Below are 21,755 nucleotides of genomic sequence, written 5' to 3' on the forward strand. Positions count from 1 at the left end.
GGTTTCATTGCAATTGTGTCTTGACAGTTCCTCTTCCCTCACTGGACTGCAAACTCCATGAAGTCAGCATTCAGCACATAGCAAAGAGCATGGCATGTGGGAAGAACTGAGTGAATAGGCATTACATAAGTGGGCATGAAAGGCTTTCATCTGAATTGGAAAACACGATTACCTGTGATCTTTGAGTTCCCCTCATCCAACAAATCCTCACTGAAACCCTCCGTCTCTGCAGAGAGAGAAGGGGGTCGTGCAGGGGCTCCTCCACCTGACTGTGCAGTAGCACCCCCATGGAGGGCTCACTGAAACAGATCCCCAGGCCCCACACCCAGAGTCTCTGAGTCAGTAAGTCTGGGATGGAGCCCGGGAATTTGTAATTCCAACCAGCTCCCAGGTGATGCTGTTGCTGCTGGTCCAAGGATCACACTTTCAATTCCCAACTCCAGCCACACATGAGAATCACCAGGGAAGCTTCAAAAAAATACCAACATCAGGTCCCTCCCCAGACCAATTATTGATATATCAGAATCTCTGATTTTTTTTTTTTTTTTTTTTTTGCGGTACGCGGGCCTCTCACTGCTGTGGCCTCTCAGGTTGCGGAGCACAGGCTCTGGACGCGCAGGCTCAGCGGCCGTGGCTCACGGGCCCAGCCGCTCCGCGGCATGTGGGATCCTCCCGGACCAGGGCATGAACCTGCATCCCCTGCATTGGCAGGCGGACTCTCAACCACTGCGCCACCAGGGAAGCCCTCTGATGTTTTTTGTTTTGTGTTCTCCTTTCATTTTTTAAAGCTCCATGGGAGATTCTAATTTGCAGCAAGGCTTGAGAACAACTAAGCTACAGGATGTTTATAAAGCAAGAGCTGTCCACGGGGCCTGGGTTCCTGCAGTGGCTTTAGCAGTGGCAGTCTGAGAAGGACCTGGGGCGTCCCCCCCAAAGGCAAGCTCAGGGCTACCTGATGGGACAGCTCCCAGGGCATATCTGAGAGGCATATGACCACCAAGCAAAGCTCAGTGATGATTCATTAAAGTAGTTGGGCATAGCAGTTGTTAATTTGTTTTCATTGCCGTACGAATTCCACTGTATAAATATACTACAGTGTTTTTACCCACTCGCTGTCAATGATTTGGGGCTACTATGAATAGTGCTGCTATAAACATTCTAGTACACATCATTTGGTGAACATATGCATTTCTTGGGGCAAAAGAAGCCAAATATAAAAGAAAGCACACTATGTGACTCCATTTATATGAAGTTGAAACACGTAAAATTAACCTATAGAAGTAAGTGCTGGGGAGGGTAAGTGCTGGGGGGGAGGGTAGCTCTGGGTAATGATGTCCCAGATATATCCTCTCTGTGATAACCTATCAAGCTGTACTGGAGATTGGTTGCCTTTCTGTAGGTATATTAGACTTGAATGTTTTTTTAATTATTAATTTTTATTGGAGTATAATTGCTTTATAATGTTGTGTTAGTTTCTGCTGTACAGCAAAGTGAATCACCTATACATATACATATACTCCCTCTTTTTTGTATTTCCTTCCCATTTAAAGTTTTTGTTAAAAATAAAACACTCGCAGTGCAGAGGCAGATGCACTGCCAGCCCATGGCCTGCAGGGGGCGCAGCCACCTCATGAACTCTGCTCTCCCAGCTCCTGTCTGGAAACTTGCAGGCCAGGCCTCCTTGAAGTTTCAGGGCCGCCTGAAGAGCAGCAGACGCTCTGAGCTCACAAGCAGGAGTTCCCAGAGGAGCTGGGGCAGGGCCTGGCCACACTCACCTCTCCCAGCCCTCAGCTGAGCACCATAGCAGGCTGGAAATTCTGTTCTCAAAAGCTCTCAGCATCCCAAAGCAATACTACCTGAATGAGAGCTCAGGATAGCAATGTTGGGTTCCCAGGGCCCTTCTCTCCATCTCCCTGAGGCTTGTACACACAGAAAGGGGCATTGTGGTCAAGAGTCAGGGCGAGCTGGGTTCAAGTCCTGGCACTGTCATTGCTGGCTGGGTGACCTTGAACAAAACACTTTACCTCCATTTCCAGTTCTGTAAAAGGAGGAGGTGATACCACCCACCACGCAAGGTTGCGGTGTCTGACTCTGAATGTAATCAGTAGCTGTTATTCCTACCGAACGGAACTAGACAACACCAGCAGAGAGAGTGATCACAGAAGGGCAGCAGGAATTCACCTCCTTAGACCACCCAGCCTTGCCTCCTGGAGAAGCTGAGGACAAAATTCATGCCAGGCCAGTGGCTGCAGCTCATGGACTTCTGGTCTGAGAGATGGTGGCCGAGGTCAGCCTTGCCTTGATCAGCATGAAGATTGACAGCAGTTGGAAACAATAGCTCAGGCCTGGGGCTGACCTCTTTCCAGATGCTCTGGGCTTCGAGATGTCCTAGGATTCAGCACTTATGGTGCCAAGAAGGTTGGCAGCTACCTGGAACACCCAGGTCCAGTGGAGGGAAGATGTCATCTTGGGAGCCCTCTGAGTTCCACATCCCAGCTCTGGCACTTAATTAGCTGCATGGCCCTGAAATAGCTACTTGACCCCTCAGACAGCCATCTATTTCCCAGGGAAATCACCCATCTTATAGGATTTAAAGGAGAGCCAAAGGCAGGCATTGTCAGGCATCTGGCATATAATAGAGCTCGGGGGTGCTGGCTCCCCTCCTCTGGGTGACTCTGACCTAATGAGATGATAATGATAGAAACAATAATAATACCAGCTCATAGGTGAGGACTACTCCATGCCATGACAGCCCTATGGGCAGGTACCATTGTCCCCGTTTTAGAGACAAGGAAACTGAGTCCTAGGACAAGGAAAGACAAGGATATCATCTTGCCCAAGGTCACACGGCCAGATAGGGCTAAAAGTTGGATTTGAACTCAAGTCTGTCTAGTTTCAAAACTGTGCTTTTTACCCACCTGACTGTATTAAAACTTAAGCCACTGTCTCATCCCAGCCATCGGGGGCAAGCCCTAGACATTCAGGATGTTTATGCCCAATTCCTTGTCCTTTATCCTCTTTCCAAGAAAGCTAACAACTCTCAACTCACCACATGGTCCCTGACTCTTCACCTTAAGTGCAGAGTTGAGCGCAGTCAAGGGAGAGAACAGGGGAGGTCAGAAAAGAAAGCTGTGCGAGGCTGTCAGTGACCTAGGACTCCCATTATGCAGAAATGCTCCAACCTTGTCCCTATTCTGCCCACAGAGCTTCAGTGTCGGCCAGAGCTGGAGATCAGGCCTGGCTCTGCCACGTACTAGCAGTGTGACTTCAGGGAAGTTAGGTGACACCTCTATACTGTGGTGTCCTCATTTATGGAAATGCAAATAACAATGGAAAGGGAAACTACCAGAAAATATCCTTGCAAGGATTAAATGAGATAACGTGTTTGAAGTGCTTGGCGGAGTACTGACACATAAATCAGCACTTGAGTTTTAGCTATTATATCATCATCAACACCACCACCATCACCATCATCACCTTCTTTTTCATCACTATCATCCTCTGTTACCTTATCACCAATATCATCCATGACCATCATCATCATCCTCCATCATCACCACCATCCTCCATCACCATCATCACAAATATCATCTTTTATCATCACCGTCACCATCATCACCATCACCATCATCATCCTCATCATCCTCCATTATCATCGTCACATCTTCCATTATCATTACCAACACCATCAGCATTCCAAGGAGATAATGCATATCGAAGGCATAGCACACCGAGGACAAGGAGAGGTGTGGTAAAGCTTCCCTTCCGCGTAGAGCAGACATGAGTTCTAGCATCTTGGAAGCATGACTATTTTCTCTATCTTGCTCCTTAGACTCCATATGCCATTGTCTCAAGCACACAAGAGAACCCCAGGCATAGTACTATAATCTCTAGTGCCTCCATTTCCCCGGAATATAGCCTCTGATCCCAGTATAGGGACCAGGCCCAGCCCCCCCAAACCTGAATTCCTAGAAGAGAGAAAAGGGCCCAAGTCCACCTCATCCTTAGGTTGCCCCCAAAAATGCAGAGTGGCAGTTCCATGCTGCCAGGTCCTGCAAGAAGTATGAGTCTCATACCATCATTGGCTCCCTCCTCTCTGTTTAGCCAAATCATTCATTTTAAATAAATAAATAAGTAAATTACCATCTTCTCCTTCTCAGGCCCTATGCTAGGAACTCAAGAAACAGTACAGAACAAGATGGTCCTTATCCCCACCCCCAGGGAGCCTTCAATCCAGTGGGAGCAGCTGGACACTAGACAGATAATTATAGCTGTAGTTATAGCTGCAATGGGTTCCAGGAGGAAAAACACAGGGAGCTTTGATAGTGTGTGAGGTGGAGCCTGACCTAATCGAGGAACTCCTGGAAAGCTTCCATGAGGAAGTGACACCAAAGCTGAGCCCTGAATGATCAGTAGGAATTTTCACAGTGAAGGGACAGGAAGAAGCTGGGGGAAAGCATTCTTGGAAAAAGAATAAGCTTGTGCAAAGGCTTGGAGGCATTTTCGGGGGGGGAAACAATCTCCACTGAGGCAAGAGTGTTTGAGGATAAAGAGAAAGCGGAAAGAGATGAGGTTGACAAGATCAAGGGGTTCTGACTTTGCCTGGTCTGTTAAGCCAAGCAAAGGAGTCTTGGATTTTATTCTTAAATTCCTGGAAGCCATTAAAGAAAAACTTAAAAGAAAAAAATACCTGAGTCTTACCAATGCCTGCTTCATACACATAAATAAGAAGGTCATTGAGCCTTGGCCAATGTCTTCTCTATCTCCTGGGAGTTATCCAAGTAAAACCAGAAGTGGACTCACACTCTCAGAGAGAGAGAGAGAGAAAAAAAAAAAAAAACATTGACGGGCTGGTCAAGTTGACCAGGGAAGAAAGACACGCCAGGTACTTCTCTGAGCAGAGCATCGTTTCTTCCAAATCAAGAAGACCTGACAGCTAACTGGCAGTTGGGCATTCCACACACCTGCTGCCATCTGCCCAAACCTTCTTTCCTCCAGCTTCCCCATCTGCCCATGCCAGGGAGTCCATACTTAAACCTGTTCTCTCCAAACAGTGACAGAGTTGAATACTGATGTCTGCCAGGAACGCAGGCTCTCAGTGGTCCCCTTGGCTCCTCAACCCTTGCTCAGAAAACGAGACATCCACGCTGGAGGTCAGATGCAGAATGAGAAGTTTCATGGAGCTCCCTTGTCCCTCCCTCCAAATGGTCTTTCCATCATGGGCAGTTTCAGGAAGTAAGATGACCCTGGATGGAACTCAAGTTAGCCTCCATCACTCGGATGGCCCTGCAATCAAGTATCTGTCACTTAGACTTCCTTGTCGGGAGGCATTCTGAGTTGCAGAGCATTTTTATAGGGTTGTAAGTGTTGTTACTTTAAAGAATGACTGGAATAAAGCAGTTTGTAGAGGAAGTGCTTCAGGGGAGAGAAAAGAATTGTCAAAATTAGAATAACTTATTGGGAAGCAGGGAGAAGGGAAACTAGCTCATACTGAATTCCTACTAGGAGCAGGGTACTTTGCATGTGCTGCCTCTTTCAATTCTCACAATAATCCTATAACAGTAGAACTACGATCATCTCCATTTTGCAGATGGAGAAAACGAGGTCCAAGAGGATAATAATATCCCTCAGGGCACAGTGTTAAGTGACAGAGAAGGAACCTGAGCACACGTTCTATCTCGGTTCCCAACCCATGTCCATTGTTATGTTCCCACACAGGGTGCACATTCACTTCTAAAGTTCTTGACAGTGTTTAAGGAAACTTCTTAAAGTTGCTCACGAGTAATGGAGCCTCAAGGTTAAAAATCTGGGCTTCAGAGTTGGACAGCCTGGGCAAGTTACTGAACCTCTCTAAGCCTCTATTTTCTCATCTGTGAAATAGACAATGGTACTTCCCTCCTTGAGTTATAATGAGGAATAAATTTTTAAATCCATATAAGTTCCCAATTATGGTACCTGGCATTTGGTACATGCTTAATATTTGTAATATCATCATTATTACTAAGCACAATCATCATTTACTCTAAGTATCGTAGGCAACCTCCAAGATGGTCCCTAAAGATCCCTACCTCCTGGTATTCACATCCTTGTATAATCCCCTCCACTTAGGTATGGGCTGAACTTACTGATTTGCTTCTAATGAAAGGAATAAAGCAGAAACAATGAGATATCACTTCCAAGGTTAGGTTACAGAAAACTGTACCTTCTGTCTTGGGTGCCATCTCTCACTAACGGAAGCTGGTATTCATAAGCTTCCCTTTAGAGGGGCCCATGTGTCAAGGAACTAATGTCTCCAGCCAACAGCCAGTGAAGATCTGAGGCTCTTGTTCAGCCAGCCTCCTGTGTGAGTTTAGAAATGGCTCCTTCCCAGCAAACCTTCAAGATGACTGCAGCCCTGGTTGACGTCTTGATTGCAGTCTGCGAGAGATCTTCAAACAGAGCCCCTGCGAAGCCACTGCACAGCTCCTGACCCACAGGAACTGTGAGATGATAAATGTTTGTTGTTTTAAGCCACAAAATTTTGGGGTAATTTGTTACACGGTGCTAGATAACTAATATGCTCATCCATATTTGTATTCACTCAACAGGCCTGTACTTTATCAGCAGATTCAAAGGTGAATTTCAGCTCTGATCCTGTCTGGAGCATTATGAAAGACAAATTGGCATATCCAGAAGTAGTGAGGTACACTGTATTTCACACTCCAACACATGCAGCCTGACAGCCAAGACAGCCATACAGACAGGAAGCTGTCGCTCTACAGGATAAGATCTGAAGGGTGTGGAAACTGGAGACAATTAGATCTGAAAGAGCCTTAGAAATCTAAAGCAACTCCAGTGTGTTATAAACAGGGGTGGAGGGTAGGGGTGGGAGACATGCCTTATAGGATTAGCCAAGCAAGTCTTCCTCTAGGGGCACCTGGAGCCAGACTTGGGGAAGAGTGGTGATCACAGATCAGCAGAGGCCAAGTGTGTCTTGATGGACTAAGGATGTCTGCCAAGAGCATCTGGTGGCATGTACATCAAGTTTGCCACCCCTGTGGTGCTTCTAGACGACTCCAGAACAAAAGGTGACTATACCCCACCGTAGAACCCCAAGTCATAAAGGACTCTGACAATGAGAATATTTGCATCAATCCCCCGTACCCAACATGATGCTTTGTAAAATATTTTAAGGGCTCCCCTACACAGGGGCACAGACATGAAGGCTCTTGCTGGGGTTAGAACTCTGGGACACTGATGTGTGACCAATTTCATTGACTGTGATAGATGATGGGTTGTATCTGCCCTATGGTCACTTCTCAGAGAAAATTCTAAAGCAAGGGATCAGAAAAGGGTCTTCTGACCCACAAGCTGCTTACAGTCTTCAAAGGACAATTGTTCTCACCTTTCATTTGCCCTTCAGGACCTTGAGAATATTCCTTGTCCAGGAGCCCACTCAGCCCAAAGATCACTCCTTCTTGCTCCCAGAAACAGCCGTTTGCCAGAGGTCTCTGGAAGGTTACTTCATGCCAAGATGGCCTGCTCTGTGCACAATAGTGGCACATTTAGAAGCAGGAATAGCACAAGTAGCCCCATACTCCACCCTGTGCCCTTGGCAGGCATCCTTTATTGATCAAGACATTCTTTCTTAGGAACCTGGGTGTGGTCTCAAAGTCCACGCACACACGCAGCACTTCCAGCACTGCCTACAATCCATCGGCGTTAGCATGGAAATTAGATTTGAATCAAGTGCCTGCTTTGTCTTCTTTCCCATCTCACGTGCTGAGTTTTGCAACGAGCCACCCTGGCTCTCTTTCCTCCACAGGCTTCACCTATGAAAAGTCGCACCTCACCCGCCAATCCTGGCTGGGCTCCAAGAGGCAGGAGAAGCAGCCAAATACACATCTGCCCATCTTCTCCTTGGCCTGGGAGGCAAACTCCTTGTTTGCAAGTGCGGCATGGATTGTAAGACTCCTTCAGCCTGCAGGACCACCAGGCACAGAAAAGTCATCTGTGTTCACAGTCTGAGAAATAATAAGGTCCAAGTTGCCCAGCCCCAGACACTTCACGGCCCACCTAGGCCAGAAGTCTTATAGGCACTGGGTCTCCGAAAGAGACTGGAAAAAGCATTGTGATGGCAAAAAGGGATGTCCCATGGGCTTCTCGTGTGACTCACCATAGTGAAAGTTGCAAGTGTAGGATCCTACCTGGGATTCGCACCCCTGTCATCACTACCTAAGAAAATGGGTTTTACGGGCTGAACTGTGCCTCCTCCAAAATTCATATGTTGAAGTCCTAACCTCCAGTACCTCAGAATGTGACTATACTTGGAGATACAGTCTTACAGAGGTAATTAAGGTAAAATGAGGTCATATGCATGGATCCTAATCAATATGACTGGTGTCCTAACAAGAGGAGATTAGGACGAAGACATACACACAGGAGGACGACCGTGTGAGGACACAGGGAGAAGACAGCAACCTACAAGCCTAGGGGAGGGGCCTCAGGAGAAAACAACCCTGCAACACTTTGATCTTGGACTTCCAGTCTCTAAAACTGTGAGAAAATGCATTTCTGTTGTTTCAGCTGCCCAGTCTGTGGTTAATTCATTACAGCAGCCAAGCACAGTAATACAAAGGCTGACCAAGAAATCTCAGCCTAAGGAAGTACACAGTATCTACCTTTTCCAGGACATAGCAACTGGCCACGATCAAGAAGAAAGACACACAGCTAGGTGATAATCTCATCCTTGAGAGCTGAGAACGTGTTTCCATGGCACTTGTCATATGGAACAGTTGAGAGATTCAAGCCAGCATGTATGGTTGTCAGCCATAAGCTCGCTACTGAGTTGGGGGAAGATGCTTAATTTAAGACCCCGATCCAGCCTTAGATGACACTAGTGTAATGAAGGAGCCAAACAAGAAAAGAAAATTCAAGTCAACATGGAAAGTACCACCACAGAGGTTGTGTGGACCAATGCAAGTGTAAAGAGGAATAACAAACTAAGTCCTCCACTGCCAACAGTGAGCGTCTTTGGATATTTTTAGACTTACTATACTTGTGTGGGAAGCCAGGCACTGATAATCAATGACAAGATTGTGCATGTGGCTACAACCATCACAAAGGGTACTTCTGCAATAGCTATGGGAATTTAAAATGCTCTGACCTTTGACCGGGCCATTCCACCTCCAGGGATATAGTGTACATGGATTTCCTTGCAAAATACAGCTAGATGTATGCACACTGATGTTCACTGAAATATCGTTTCTAAGAGCAAATTCGTGGAAACAGCCTAACTGTCGCAATCAAACAAATCATGGCACAGAGATAAGATGACATTTTATGCAGCCATCGAGAAGAAAGGAATAGAACTGATTGCGCTGGGGACTTCCCTGGTGGTCCAGTTGGTAAGACTCCACGCTCCCAGTGCAGGGGACCTGGGTTCGATCCCTGGTCGGGGAACTAGATCCCGCCTGCATGCCACAACTAAAGAGTTCACATGCAGCAACTAAAGACACAGAGCAGACAAATAAATAAATATTTAAAAAAAAAGAACTGATTGTGCTGATATAGAATGAGCTCCAAGATACAAGAAAAAAAAATCAAGTCACAAAAGAGTGTATTCTGTGTGACCACTTTGGTATCAGCGTTGAATACCAAAGTGCTGCTATACACATTCACACACACACTAGCATAGCCTTAGATGATCTTTCTAGAAGGAATTCAGAAAGCCAGTGGGAAGTAGGACAGGCTGGGCTGGGGGGCCAGGGGATAAGGCATTTTGTACCTTTCTGTCCCCCGTGAATTGTCTAACCAAGTGCATTTATAATGTCAGCAGGAGTTATCTAGGTGATGGGATCACAGAATATTTTTTGTTTTCATCCTGTATACTTGTACTTTGGAGAAACAAAGCTGTAGGTATTGTTTTTTTAAATCTATGTATGATGTATAGATGGGTGAGGTGTTTCTAGATGTGTAAACAGGTATGCATGTGTTTTTATCTCACCTCCTTAGAACCTCTGAGGGAGATTAGGAGAAAATCCCTCATGGGCTTCAACCTGTGGTCAAATGCTTCAATACACACCATTAGCAATTCTGCAGAGCACAGTGGGGATTTCTTTTGTGTTTCTCCCTTGAAAGGAAACCAGATCACAAGTCACTCTGTGAATCTGAGACAGCTCCCATCTCTGGGGAGGACCCTGTCACCTGAGCATCTGAGCAGCCCCAACATGCAACAGACCCGTGCATGGAAACCACCTCTTGACTGGAGAAAGAAGGGCTTGTGGACAAGGTTCAAGTTCCTGGTGACTGAGCTGGAGGAGAGGGAGAGGGAAACAGAGGAAGGGAAGGGACCAGGACGTTGAGGACCAGTCTCTGACTCTGCTTCTGGGCAAAATGGCTAGAGGGCAAGAGGAGGCAACTTCAGGCTCATAGACTGTTTCAGGAAACCCAACCTTCTCTGTCCGTGAGTAAAGGTAACAGGGGTGGAGTGGTTCTAAGGAAATGGAACTACCCGACCTGCAGCTCGGCCTCTGGGCATGGCTCTGGAAGGGGGGCCTTTGGAATCAGAGTCCTGAGTTCAAATTGCATCTCTACCCTCTCCTAGCTGTGTGGCCTTGGACAAGTCACTTAACTTCTCTGTGCTTAAAGTCCTTGTGTTAGGGAAGGAGATGAGCAACAAACACGCCAACAAGCCAATCTAATGACAGCACCAAGATGTGACAAGTGCCATAAAGGAAATCAAACAGATGCTGTAACAGAGAAGAATGGGGGTCAGGGAAGTCTCTCTGAAGAAGATGGCATTTAAACTGTGACTCCATTTATACGTAGTGGAATAAGCCACATCTTGCCCATTGTATGAGCCCGGGTTCCAGGAGGGAACAGACGGTACACTCGAATTAGGATAATTTGAGAGGAATTTAATAAAGGGACTATTTGTAAAGGTGGGGATGGGGTTAGGGCAACCACAAGAGATAATGCAGTGTTCTGGGGCTAGTAACAGTGGGATTTCAGGCTCTGCCACCATCTCTGAGCCTGAATACAGAGAAGCTTGCCTGCTGTCTTGTTTAGGAATGCAGCAGCCCATGGGAGGAAGCAGGGTCTGTAAATGCCCTGCCCTCTCCTCTTCCTCCCATAACCTGCATGGCTCCCTATTGCCCAAACCCAACCAGAAGCCAGTGGGCAAGGGAGCCTGGTACTGTGATCTATACAGGGAAGGCTCCCAGGTCACAAAGAGGGTAGAGAAGAGCAGTGGGTGGATCTGGAGAGAGAAACTGATGCTATCCATCCATCCATCCTTTTGCACCTCTGAGTCTTGAGCTGGCACCTCAGAGTTCACGAGCACTTCTAATCCTGCACTCGTGAGGCCAATGAGAATTACCTTGTGTATGTTTTATGCATGTCTGTTTAACTTTAATTCTCAGTGATGTTCTACAGATATACTTCTTCATGCAAGGGGCTTTCGCTGTCTAGAGCTTGAGATGTTCCAGGTAATCGATAATGCTGCAGCTCTGATTCCAGGTTAAATAACTGAACATTTATTACCCATTACTGGAAGGCACACTGGGAACACTACTGCCAGCAGCACGCAGCCCCGTAAATGCTCACAGCCTTTCCTCTTTCTGTTGGTCCACTCAGATTGGACAGTGTGAAGACTGTCCCACTTTTAGAAATCAAACCCCCTTTGCTAGTCTAGCCTAAATTGGGATGAAAAACACCAAGGCTCTGGAATTTGCTCACCAAGCTGAGCCTCCAGGGAGGAAGTAACATTTGGCTGTGTAATCGGGAATGTTTGGCTGCCTCTTCCGTCACCTGCGCCTCCAAGGGAGACAGGGATGCAGAGCTGCAGTTCTGTGGGTTGTGAATTCCTTACTCCCTCCCTACTGAGCTGCTGAAGCAAAAAGAAGTGGTCGCCTAAAAGTGGGGGAGCCAGGCTGGCCACCAGGATGTGCAGTGAGAAGCAAGAGGACCTACATTTGGGTTGGGTGAGCTGATCTTTCCATCACATCCCTTCTGCCTGAGTTGACGGAAAGCTTCATACTAATGGCTGGGGAAGAACAATAGGGCCTATGCCAGAAATTCCCTTCAGGGACAAGACACATTGTTTTGCAACTCTGCATCTCTAGGGAGACCTTTCTGCAATCAGAAAGCTGTGAAGCACCCACAAGAGAAGTAGCCATAAGGAATCCATCCTGAAGTACAAGCCCATCATAAGAGGGGAGAGTTAGGTACCATATGTACCCCAGCTCCTCGATATGGAGCTTGTGATTAGAGAGAGCAACAAGGCAGTGACTGGAGATCAAAAACAATCTAGAGAAAATCAGAACTAACTCCTTTAGGTGTCCCATCCCTACTGAGCATCTTGTAGATTAAGAGAAACAGCCAGTGCAATTAATTCAACCACTTATGCAGAGTAAGACCAGTTCCCAAATTGGAAGTGACCGTCCAGGCCACCTGGTAGGGAAGGCAGCCTGTCTCCAGGAGGGGGGTTGAGCATTTCCCTCTTCATTCTTTGGGTCTTTACTTGGTGGTGAGACGGTCATTATCAAAATCACTACCTCCTTCACCAGCACCATCATCATCATCAAATCCACCACAGTAAAGGCATCCAGGGGAATTTTTCAGTTCTCCTTAAATGGGCTCTGGGGACCACAGATAAGCAGGCATCAAATACCCACATGCTAAAAGATATTCCCCAAAAAGGTTGTATGGTCACAGCATATTATAAGCATAGTAAAGGTGCTAACAAGCCCTGCAGTGAAGAAACCAAATTAGCTTTTTTCCCCAAACTTAGACAACCACAGTAACATGACTACCACCTTTTTAGAAAACTTCTCTGGGCACTTAACACTATGAATGCCCTACACAACGAATGTGGGGTACATTGCTTGAAGTTAGTGGTCCCCAACCATGGCTGTACATTGGAAGGTTTCAAAGGTACTAACACCTGAGTCCCACCTCAGTGTAGATGAGCTACCAATGTAGATGGCGGCCAACTTGTCAACTTGACCCCTGCCATGTCTGCTTGAGACCATACCTAGCACTTCATCACCATCCCCCAAAGCCAATGCCACAGAACACTAACCGGAAATGGACATGTTGCTGAACATTCATGAGGTGGTGGGAAGGGAAAATGCTGCACATTAACAGTGCAGAGCTTCCTGACAATTCCCTTCAAAAATCTCTGATCTTTCCCCATAGTTTTCCTCCAAACCGCAGTTGCTTTGTTCTCTTTTCACTTCTTCTTCCATTGCTCTTCCCGCCCAGTGGTCTCTAAGCCTCTATTATCCTAACCAATTCCCTTCTGAAGCTAAGCTTATACAGCTCACTCAGGAAGAATAGTAGCGCTCTGTTCTTACTCAGATCACCCCCAGGGGTCTTGCCACCCACTCTAAATTAGCTTGTCAAAGTATATTTTCCAAATCCATATCCACGAAAACATCCGTTACAAAGAATTCAGTATGAATTCTTGCGGCTAGATGGAGAGGAAGACATTTTCATAAGACTACCTGGGAGGACTGGACTGAGAAAGATTAACCAGGAGGGCTGCATGGAAGAGGTGAGCCTCCAGCCATCTTGAAATGATTCATGTAGAGAAAACAGGAAGAATCTGGAGGTTATGGACAGGGTCTGCACAAATCCCATAGTCTGGGAAAGGAGCTGTGGGAGTGGGGAGGAGGAAGAGAGGAGGGAGGTAGCGAAAGGTTTGTATTGTGATAGACTGAAGGCCTTCGACGGAGCAAATGATAATACCAAGCGTGTACCTTGCCCTCACCATGTGCCAGACACCGTTCCAAACACTTCATTTATCTTGCTTTGCTTAAACCCCACAACAACCCAGTGATGTGGGCACTGTTATCCCAGTGAGTCAGCAGCTGGGCTGGGATTTGAGTCAAGGCAGTTGTCTTCAGGGGCCATTTGCTTAACCACTGCATTAAAGAGTAATGAGCTAGAGCACCAATAAAAACAAAGCCAATTAAGCAGGCAGAATTGAGATTCGAGATTCTGGATTAACCTAGAAGCTCGCTGTCACAGGCAGGTGCTTGGACCAGCAGCAGCAGCATCGCCTTGGAGCTTATAAGAAATGCAGGATCTCAGGTCTCACTCCAGACTTACTGAATCAGGTTCTACATCTTAACCAGATCCCCCAGGGGCTTCCTCAACACATGAAAATGTGGGTGTTGCTGGTCTGGAAGTTGGGGGTCGATATCGTAAGTCTAGTTCAAGAAGGGGCACTGTGGGTGGAAACAGAGCAGGTAAGAGCCCCAAGGAGCTGCTGGGTATAAATACATTGCCAAAGCCACATACAGCCGGCAGCAGTCATCCCTGACAGTGAGCAAGACAGGCATGGTTAAGAGCCAGAGCCAGAGCCAGAGCCAGGTACTAATGGCTCTGCCACCCACTCAAATGTGTGACCTCTGGCGAGTTACGAAACACCAAAGACTCACTTTCACTGTCTAAAAGTGGAGGCAAAGGACAGCTCCTCACTGGGTTGTTGAGAAGATTAGGTGAGAAATTCTATATCTGGTGCTTAGCACAGTGCCTCTTACGTATTAACCCCTCCACCAGCATTATCTATTACTACGACAATGTCAAAATTACAACTTATGGGCGTTAAGCTGGCTCTGAAGTCTCAATTATAGCGACAATTCCTGGGAACACAGAAGAAGGTGCAGAGAAATGCAAAGTGCAGGTGAGCTGAATGTCCTCATCTTGCCTGGATGGAGTTCAAAGATGCCATTTCATTCTTGACTGACTATTAGAGAAACAAGGGTTACAGCATCCTTTTCAAAGAAGTGAAAGGCAAACCACATGTAGAATGCCTACCTTCCAAATCAGCAGGTAAGATAAAAGCAAATCAAACAGAATCTGCAACACCAAGAAGAGAGAAAATAAATGAAACAGCAAGAAAAGTTCTTTTAAGGAATAACTTTTTAAATGACAGGTGATCAGACATATATATTGGCAAATATACTGATGCTGAACTCCTCAATTAAAAGGCTACAGACAGGGTGAATAAACAAGATCTATCTATAGGCTACTTGCAAGAGATATCTGCATTTCCAAGAGGAAATTTTAAAAGAGTAACAATGAAAGCATGTGCTCTGGCCCATGGGAACCAAAGACAGATGGAAAGCAACACTGATTTTCGAAAAACCCAAGGTAGAAAGCATTACCCAAGGTCAAGATAGTCATTGTATATTAATAAAAGCTTCATAACCAGTACTAGTCAGTAAATCCCCCTTGTGAGTCAAAGAACAGGAACTCAAAATATATAAAACACAAACTGTGGCCAGTACCAAGAGAAACGAACAGAAATATAGTAGCTCTGGGAGACCCTAACCAACCCATCTCAGATTAAAAAAGGACCCAAGGCCCTTATCGTAAAATTAATAAGGTTTGTCAGATAGAGAGCACAACTTTACAAGTGTCCAAAGGGTATTTCAGGAAAATTTAGCCAGACGTGCCTATTTATCGATCCATTCACCCACCCACCCAACCACCCACCCTACTACCCATTTACCCACCCATCCATCCACTGATCCATCCACCTAACCAACCACCCATCCATCCACCCACCCATCCATCCATCCACCTACCCACCGAACCACCCACCCTACTACCCATTTACCCACCCATCCATCCACTGATCCATCCACCTAACCAACCACCCATCCATCCACTGATCCATCCACCTAACCAACCACCCATCCATCCACCCAACTGCCCACCCATCCATCCACTGACCCACCCATCCAAAGTGCATTGAGAATCTACTCCCTACCAGGTACTATACAAGGTGCTGGGGATCCAATGAAATAAAAAAATAAGGTGCTTGCTATTAGGAATTTTACAGACCTCCTCCAAGCACAAAGAAAAGAGGTAAGTGGACAAAGTTATTAAAAACAGAGGCATGATCATAAACAATGGGGTGTGACAGTGTAACAGGAGTAATAATGTGTCAGCAAAGGTCTCAGGTTTTCATTCAACAAGACATGTGAAGACAAGTGAGCAAGATGTGGTTCTTGAAGAGCTTATACTTTAGTAACAGAGAGTCGAGTAAATAAACATGAGCACAGGAAAAGAATATGATTCCAGATAGTGCTAAATGCCATGAAGAAGATAAAACAGAGCAAGAGAAAAGAACCTGTGTGGGGCAGGAGAGACGCTGATTCTTTGGCCAGTCATCAGAGGCTCCTGAAAGAAGACGGCATTGGATCTGAGAGCCTCCAAGGCCAGAAAGGTGCCTGGCAGCCAGCTCATGTCAGGGTGTCTGGGCATTATTCTTAGAACCACGGGAAGCCTCTGGATCTGCCTGGGTACTTTGAGCGGATAGTTCCATATGGTTCTGCCGGGCCCAGAAGACACCTTGGGTTCCCTGGGGAACCAGACACCCTTCTAAGCCAGAGCTACCTATGCCGGCAGGCTTGCAGCATCCACAGAGGCTCAGATGGTAAATCCTGCTCTAATTACACTGGTAGTTATGAACCGACACTTGCTGAGCTGGAAAGAGCATTCCTTCTGTTAGGAAATGATCGCTGGGAAGCCAGTCCCAGCCTCTCAAACAGGGAGGGTGCCGTGAATTTACAAACAGAGGATGGAAGGAGGTGAGATGGGAGCATAGGCACCACCCTGAGAAGTAAGTGAGGAGCCTGGACGTTGGGAAAGAGACTTGCTGGAACGTCCACACCACCTCTTCCTGTCCTCAAGGCAGCATCAGAAAGAACAAATACCATAGTCAGTCGGACCCAAATTCTAATCCTTGTCCTCCTCCAGGGAGCTAGGTGACCTGGAACAGTTATTTGCCTCTCTGGGTGTGAGGCTCCCCACCTGCAAATGGGTTTACTAATGACCTTTCTTGTGGGAGTCCATCTAGCACACAGTAGATATGAGAAACACCAGACCCTTCTCTCCGGGTTCTCCCACACCTCTTGGTCGGAAGCTCTGGAGGGAGGAGGAAGGAAAAGAGGATAGAAGGAAGGGAACTGCCAACCATAGAGGTTATTATGCTCCCTGGTGATGCTGCAAGGGAGTTAAAGAACCCGTGATAATAGGATTCTCGCCCAGTGTTCCCTGTGACGGAGAACAACAGAGACACGAGAGCAGAGCATCCACCAGAACGCACAGAGGAGGCAGACGAAGGCAGGTGATCAAAGGAATAAATCCACTGCGATCTGAAAAACAGCCTGCCTGCTTTCATCCATCTGGGAGGTGATGCAAGGACTCACACTCCGGCCAAAAACACACTTTTTTCTACCCAAACCGTGAGTGCAGCCATGGGCGTGGCAGGTTTCCAGAACAGACCCCCTTGGGGCTAATCAATCTTCTCCTTGGCCTGGCCATGTCTCCCAGTTCCTCGGCCCCCACTCTGAGCTAAGCTTGAGAAATATGCCACTGCCAAGGAGATTTATCCATTTTAAAAGGTCAGAGAATTACTGCCATTGAAACCTGTGCAAGGAGCAGGTGTAAATATGCCCCAGCTCCCCTTTGTGCTTTATCATGCTCAGGAGAGGAAGCCTGGGGGAAGTTACTTTCCAGGCAGAGCATTTAACTGCTTGGTGCCTGGGGAGCCAGGGACTCCCTGGGGACAGGACCTACCTGCCCATGTCACCTGTATCACCCTCTTCTCCCTCTCACCTGAGAAGCATCCCATCTCCAGCTTCCTGGGCTGCCAGCAATGCTAGGAACCTAGAGCCTCCCTGTGCCGTTTTGTGCAGCATCCTACTGGGGGTAGAAAGATGAACAACTCCACACAACAAATTCAGACCTCATCCCAGTTATTGCCAAAGTATTGAGAACGCAGGATACAAAGTCAGTTAAAAAAACAATCACCTTGACCGTAGATGCCAGATCATGTTTTGCAATATGCCTCCTAGTGGTTTTACTAGGAAGAGAGAAGAGTGGAATGTCATTCCCCCAAAAGGAATTCTCATTTTCTCACAACCGACTGAGAAGTTCCCAGCATCTCAAGATGTTCTAGGGACTGTGTAGATCCAGGAAAGCCCAAACTGTAATGGGTTTTTTAAAAAATCACCACACTAGTGTGGAAAATGTTGATGGCTGGGGGAGTCTGGAGAAGCCTGCAGACACAGCAGGGAGAATCCAGGCTGCAGAGATGCATAGACCCGGGTTCAAATTTCAGCTCTGCTGCTTACAAGCTGTGTGACTATGGGCAAGTTACTTCATCTCTCTGGGCTTCTACCCACAAACCCTGGTAGGAAAAGAGGGATGATGAGACCTAGTCTGCCTATGTGCTGTGGAGATTGAGACTAATTCAAGTATTGTCACACAGCTTACAGCTGATACACAATGAATTGTTATTACTTTGTCAAGTTGACTTCGTCAGCCCTGAGAGAAAGAGAAAGAGATTGAGTAACCAGTTCAAACAACCTATCAGCAAATCAAGTGACTACTCAATCAACTGGTCCAGCAACTGCACAGACTCTTCAGAGTTTAAAGGTCAAGACGCCACATGGAATGAGGGAGACTGGCCAGGAATGATACATTTGGTCCCTCGAGGTGAGAGGAGCCTACCTGCCCTCCACTTTCCCTGCACTCCTGCTTTCCCCAGGGCAGTGCACAGAATAGGACGTGCTAAATGGGGCTGACACGCCCAAATGCAGGAAAGCATGGTGGTTGGAAACACAGGCCCTGGAGCCAGCCTGCCAGGCTTCAAATCCCAGCAGATACCAGAGACCTTGCCGAGACTCCTTTTCCTCTTGTTATAGATGAAGTTTTGCAGTTCTTCAAAAAGTTAAACACAGAATTACTATATGACCCTGCAAATCTACTGCTAGGTATACACCCAAAAGAAGTGAAAACAGATGTTCAAACAAATACTTGTACACACATATTCAGATCAGCACTATTCACCATAGCCAAAAGGTAGAAACAACCCAAATATCCACCAACAGACAAATGGATAGACAAATGGGGTCCATCCATACAATGGAATATTATTCATCCATAAAAGGAGTGAAGGGACTTCCTTGGTGGTCCAGTGGTAAAGAATCCGCCTTACAATGCAGGCGACGTGGGTTCGATCGCTGGTCAGGGAACGAAGATCCCACATGCCGCTGGGCAACTAAGCCCGCCTGCCACAGCTACTGAGCTCACGAGCCTCAACTAGAGAGCCCACGTGCCGCAAACTACAGGGCCCACATGCCCTGGAGGCTGCAAGCCACAACTAGAGAGAAGCCCACATGCCGCAACGAAAGATCTTGCATGCCACAACTAAGACCCAATGCAGCCAAAAATAAATAAAATAAATAATAATTTTTTTAAAAAAGGAGTGAAGTACTGACACAGCTACCACGTAGACGAATCTCATAAACATTATGCTCAGTGAAAGAAACCAGTCACAAGTGGCCACACATTGTTGGTTCCATTTATATGAAGTGTCCAGAACAGGCAAATCCAGAGAGAGAGAAAGCACATTAGTGGTTGCTTAGGGCTGGGAGGAGGGGGAGTGGGAAGTGAGTGCTAATGGGGTTACCTTTTGGGGTGATGAACATGTTTAGAGGCAGTGGGTGCACAACACTGTGAATATACCAAATGCCACTAAATTGTTCACTTTAAAACGGCTACTATTATGTTATGTGAATTTCACATCAATAAATTACTTCCCAAAAAACCCCACAGTTCCTCAAATTCTTCTACCAATAACTGGCAGCCAACAGCAGGAGCCTGGGGAGTACGGCTCCAGGGGACAGAACGCTGGGAGGAGGGGAGGGGGCTGTGGAGCACAGAGCCCACTCTAATCACCCCTCAAATGACAGAGACCACAGATTCAGACTCTCCGTGAAGCCTCCTTCACCACTTAAACCATCTCCAGTCCACTCAAGGGCCAGCCACACGTCTCTCCAATCCCATCACACAGGAAATTTACATGTTTAATAAAAAGCTGCCATCTTGACACTAATCTTAGAAAAAAAAAAATTCTTACATTTGTATTAATTTTCCTTCCCGGTTTTAATTGAAGAGAGCATACAGCATCACAAGGGAAATAAAACCTTACTTTGTCTATCTGAGGGCCATGCGGCTTCATTAGAAATTACATTAGTTCCTCATTAAGCAACAATAATAATGTAGAGTTGGAATCAATAAAAAAAAAATGTTTTGCCCCAAGGTATAGATCCATTTGGTTCAATTATATTCTTACATGGCCAAACTCTGGTGGCTCCAATGCTAATAAAAATGTGGCATGATGCCGGAAGATGTGGGCTTCCTCTTTTGCCTTCAGATGAATGATGAAATAGAGGGAAGGGCTTGATTCCCATCCTCACAACCACTCTCATCATTCCTAATGAGAAGCCACCTAACCACCCATCTAGAGCTCATACATCAAAAGTGTGAATAAGTTTCATCTCACCAGCTTTCCCTGATCAATCAGTAATAACTGTTCTCTGTAAGGGTTGAATTGTGCTATGGTTGATTACAGATGTCTGCCTTGGGCATGGGATTGGACGGCCATGCCTGGTAACAGGTTTGTGCCAGTTATGTCCAGGAGCCCCTCCAACTGGGAGGGGAGGTTAAGAAAACTATAGGCTATGAGCACTGGCAATTCCCACCCTTCTCCTTAGCACGCCCACTGCATGGCTGGGCTGGGTTTGCACAGTAATAGGGAGAATGAGACTTTTTTACCTCCTTCATTTCCATCAGACTTAACAAAAATCCTAAATCAGGACAAAATGAGTACTTACCTCACCCTCGACCAGGCTGTATGGCAGGGACAGTAGATCCTGCATAAAAAAATACAAAGACAAGAAATGTTGAGTTTCGCATTGAAACAATTGTTTTTCCTTTGTTTTTCTCTTAGACAAAATAACTATGCTCCTTGGAAAGAAATATTTGATTCATTTATTCCGAAAATGTTGATGGGGTGCCTAACACAAGCGAGGTGCTATTGTAGGCTCTGTGTTTCTAGCAATAAACAGACGACGAGTCCCTGCCACTGGGTGGCAGAGAGGAGGAAGGACGTAGCAAATAAGATAATAAATAACCATAAATGAAGATAATGTCAGATAGTAATAAGTCCAATGATGATAACAAAATGGGTTGTGGGATGGAGAATGACAGGTGCTACTTTATGTTGGGGAGGGTTGAGAGTTGAATGACAAGAAAGAGCCAGACATATCTGGAGTAGGTATTCTCAGTGTAGAAACAGCAGTTACAAAGGCCCTGGGGCAGGCACGAGTGGACAAGGGCCAGGAAGCAGGAAGTTTGGAGTATCGGGATAGTCAGACATCAGGGAGGCAAGCAAGGGCCAGATCATGACTAGCCTTGAAGGTCAACATATGGAATTTGGGTTTTCTCTAAGCAAGTTCGGAAGCCACCAGAAGATTTTAAGCACACTTTCACAGAACCAAAAGCCACACCCTACTCAGTAGGCCCAAAGAGCCCCCACGCTGTGGACTGACCCACGCACATGCTCCCCTTGTTCTCAGAATGCCGAGCCAGCTCCCAGCACGGGAAGGGCCCCGGCTGAGACGAAAGGGAAAAGGTGAGTTGCACAGACACTTTGTGAAATGCAAATCCCAGGGCCAGGTGGCCCCCGGGCCTGGGACATCACTATCCAAGCCAAGTAAACCTTCTCTTCCTTCCTCTCTCTCTCCACCCTCTGCTCGCACTTCCACCATATTTCCTATTGGTCGAGATGGTTTCCCACCCAAAGGGAAAGAAGACACCACAAGCTCCCCTTTTCCTTGCCCAAAGCTCAGATTGAGCCCCTTCATCACATGCCTGTGGCCTCCCACAGCACCTCGGACTCCAAGGCA

General features: G+C 46.6%; 1 protein-coding gene across 13 annotated transcripts in view; it reads right to left on the bottom strand.

Moving 5' to 3' along the window:
• Positions 1 to 21,755, bottom strand: part of RBFOX1 (RNA binding fox-1 homolog 1) — a 2,181,496-nt gene that overhangs the window by 1,937,175 nt on the left and 222,566 nt on the right. For all 13 annotated transcript variants that reach the window (XM_060284028.1, XM_030883902.2, XM_060284024.1 and 10 more), the window contains exon 2: positions 20,682 to 20,720. In XM_060284028.1, coding sequence (XP_060140011.1) covers positions 20,682 to 20,720 — 39 coding nt within the window. The remainder of the gene's footprint in view (positions 1 to 20,681; positions 20,721 to 21,755) is intronic.

This window comes from Globicephala melas, chromosome 15 (assembly GCF_963455315.2).
Source record: "Globicephala melas chromosome 15, mGloMel1.2, whole genome shotgun sequence".
Taxonomy (NCBI): domain Eukaryota; kingdom Metazoa; phylum Chordata; class Mammalia; order Artiodactyla; family Delphinidae; genus Globicephala; species Globicephala melas.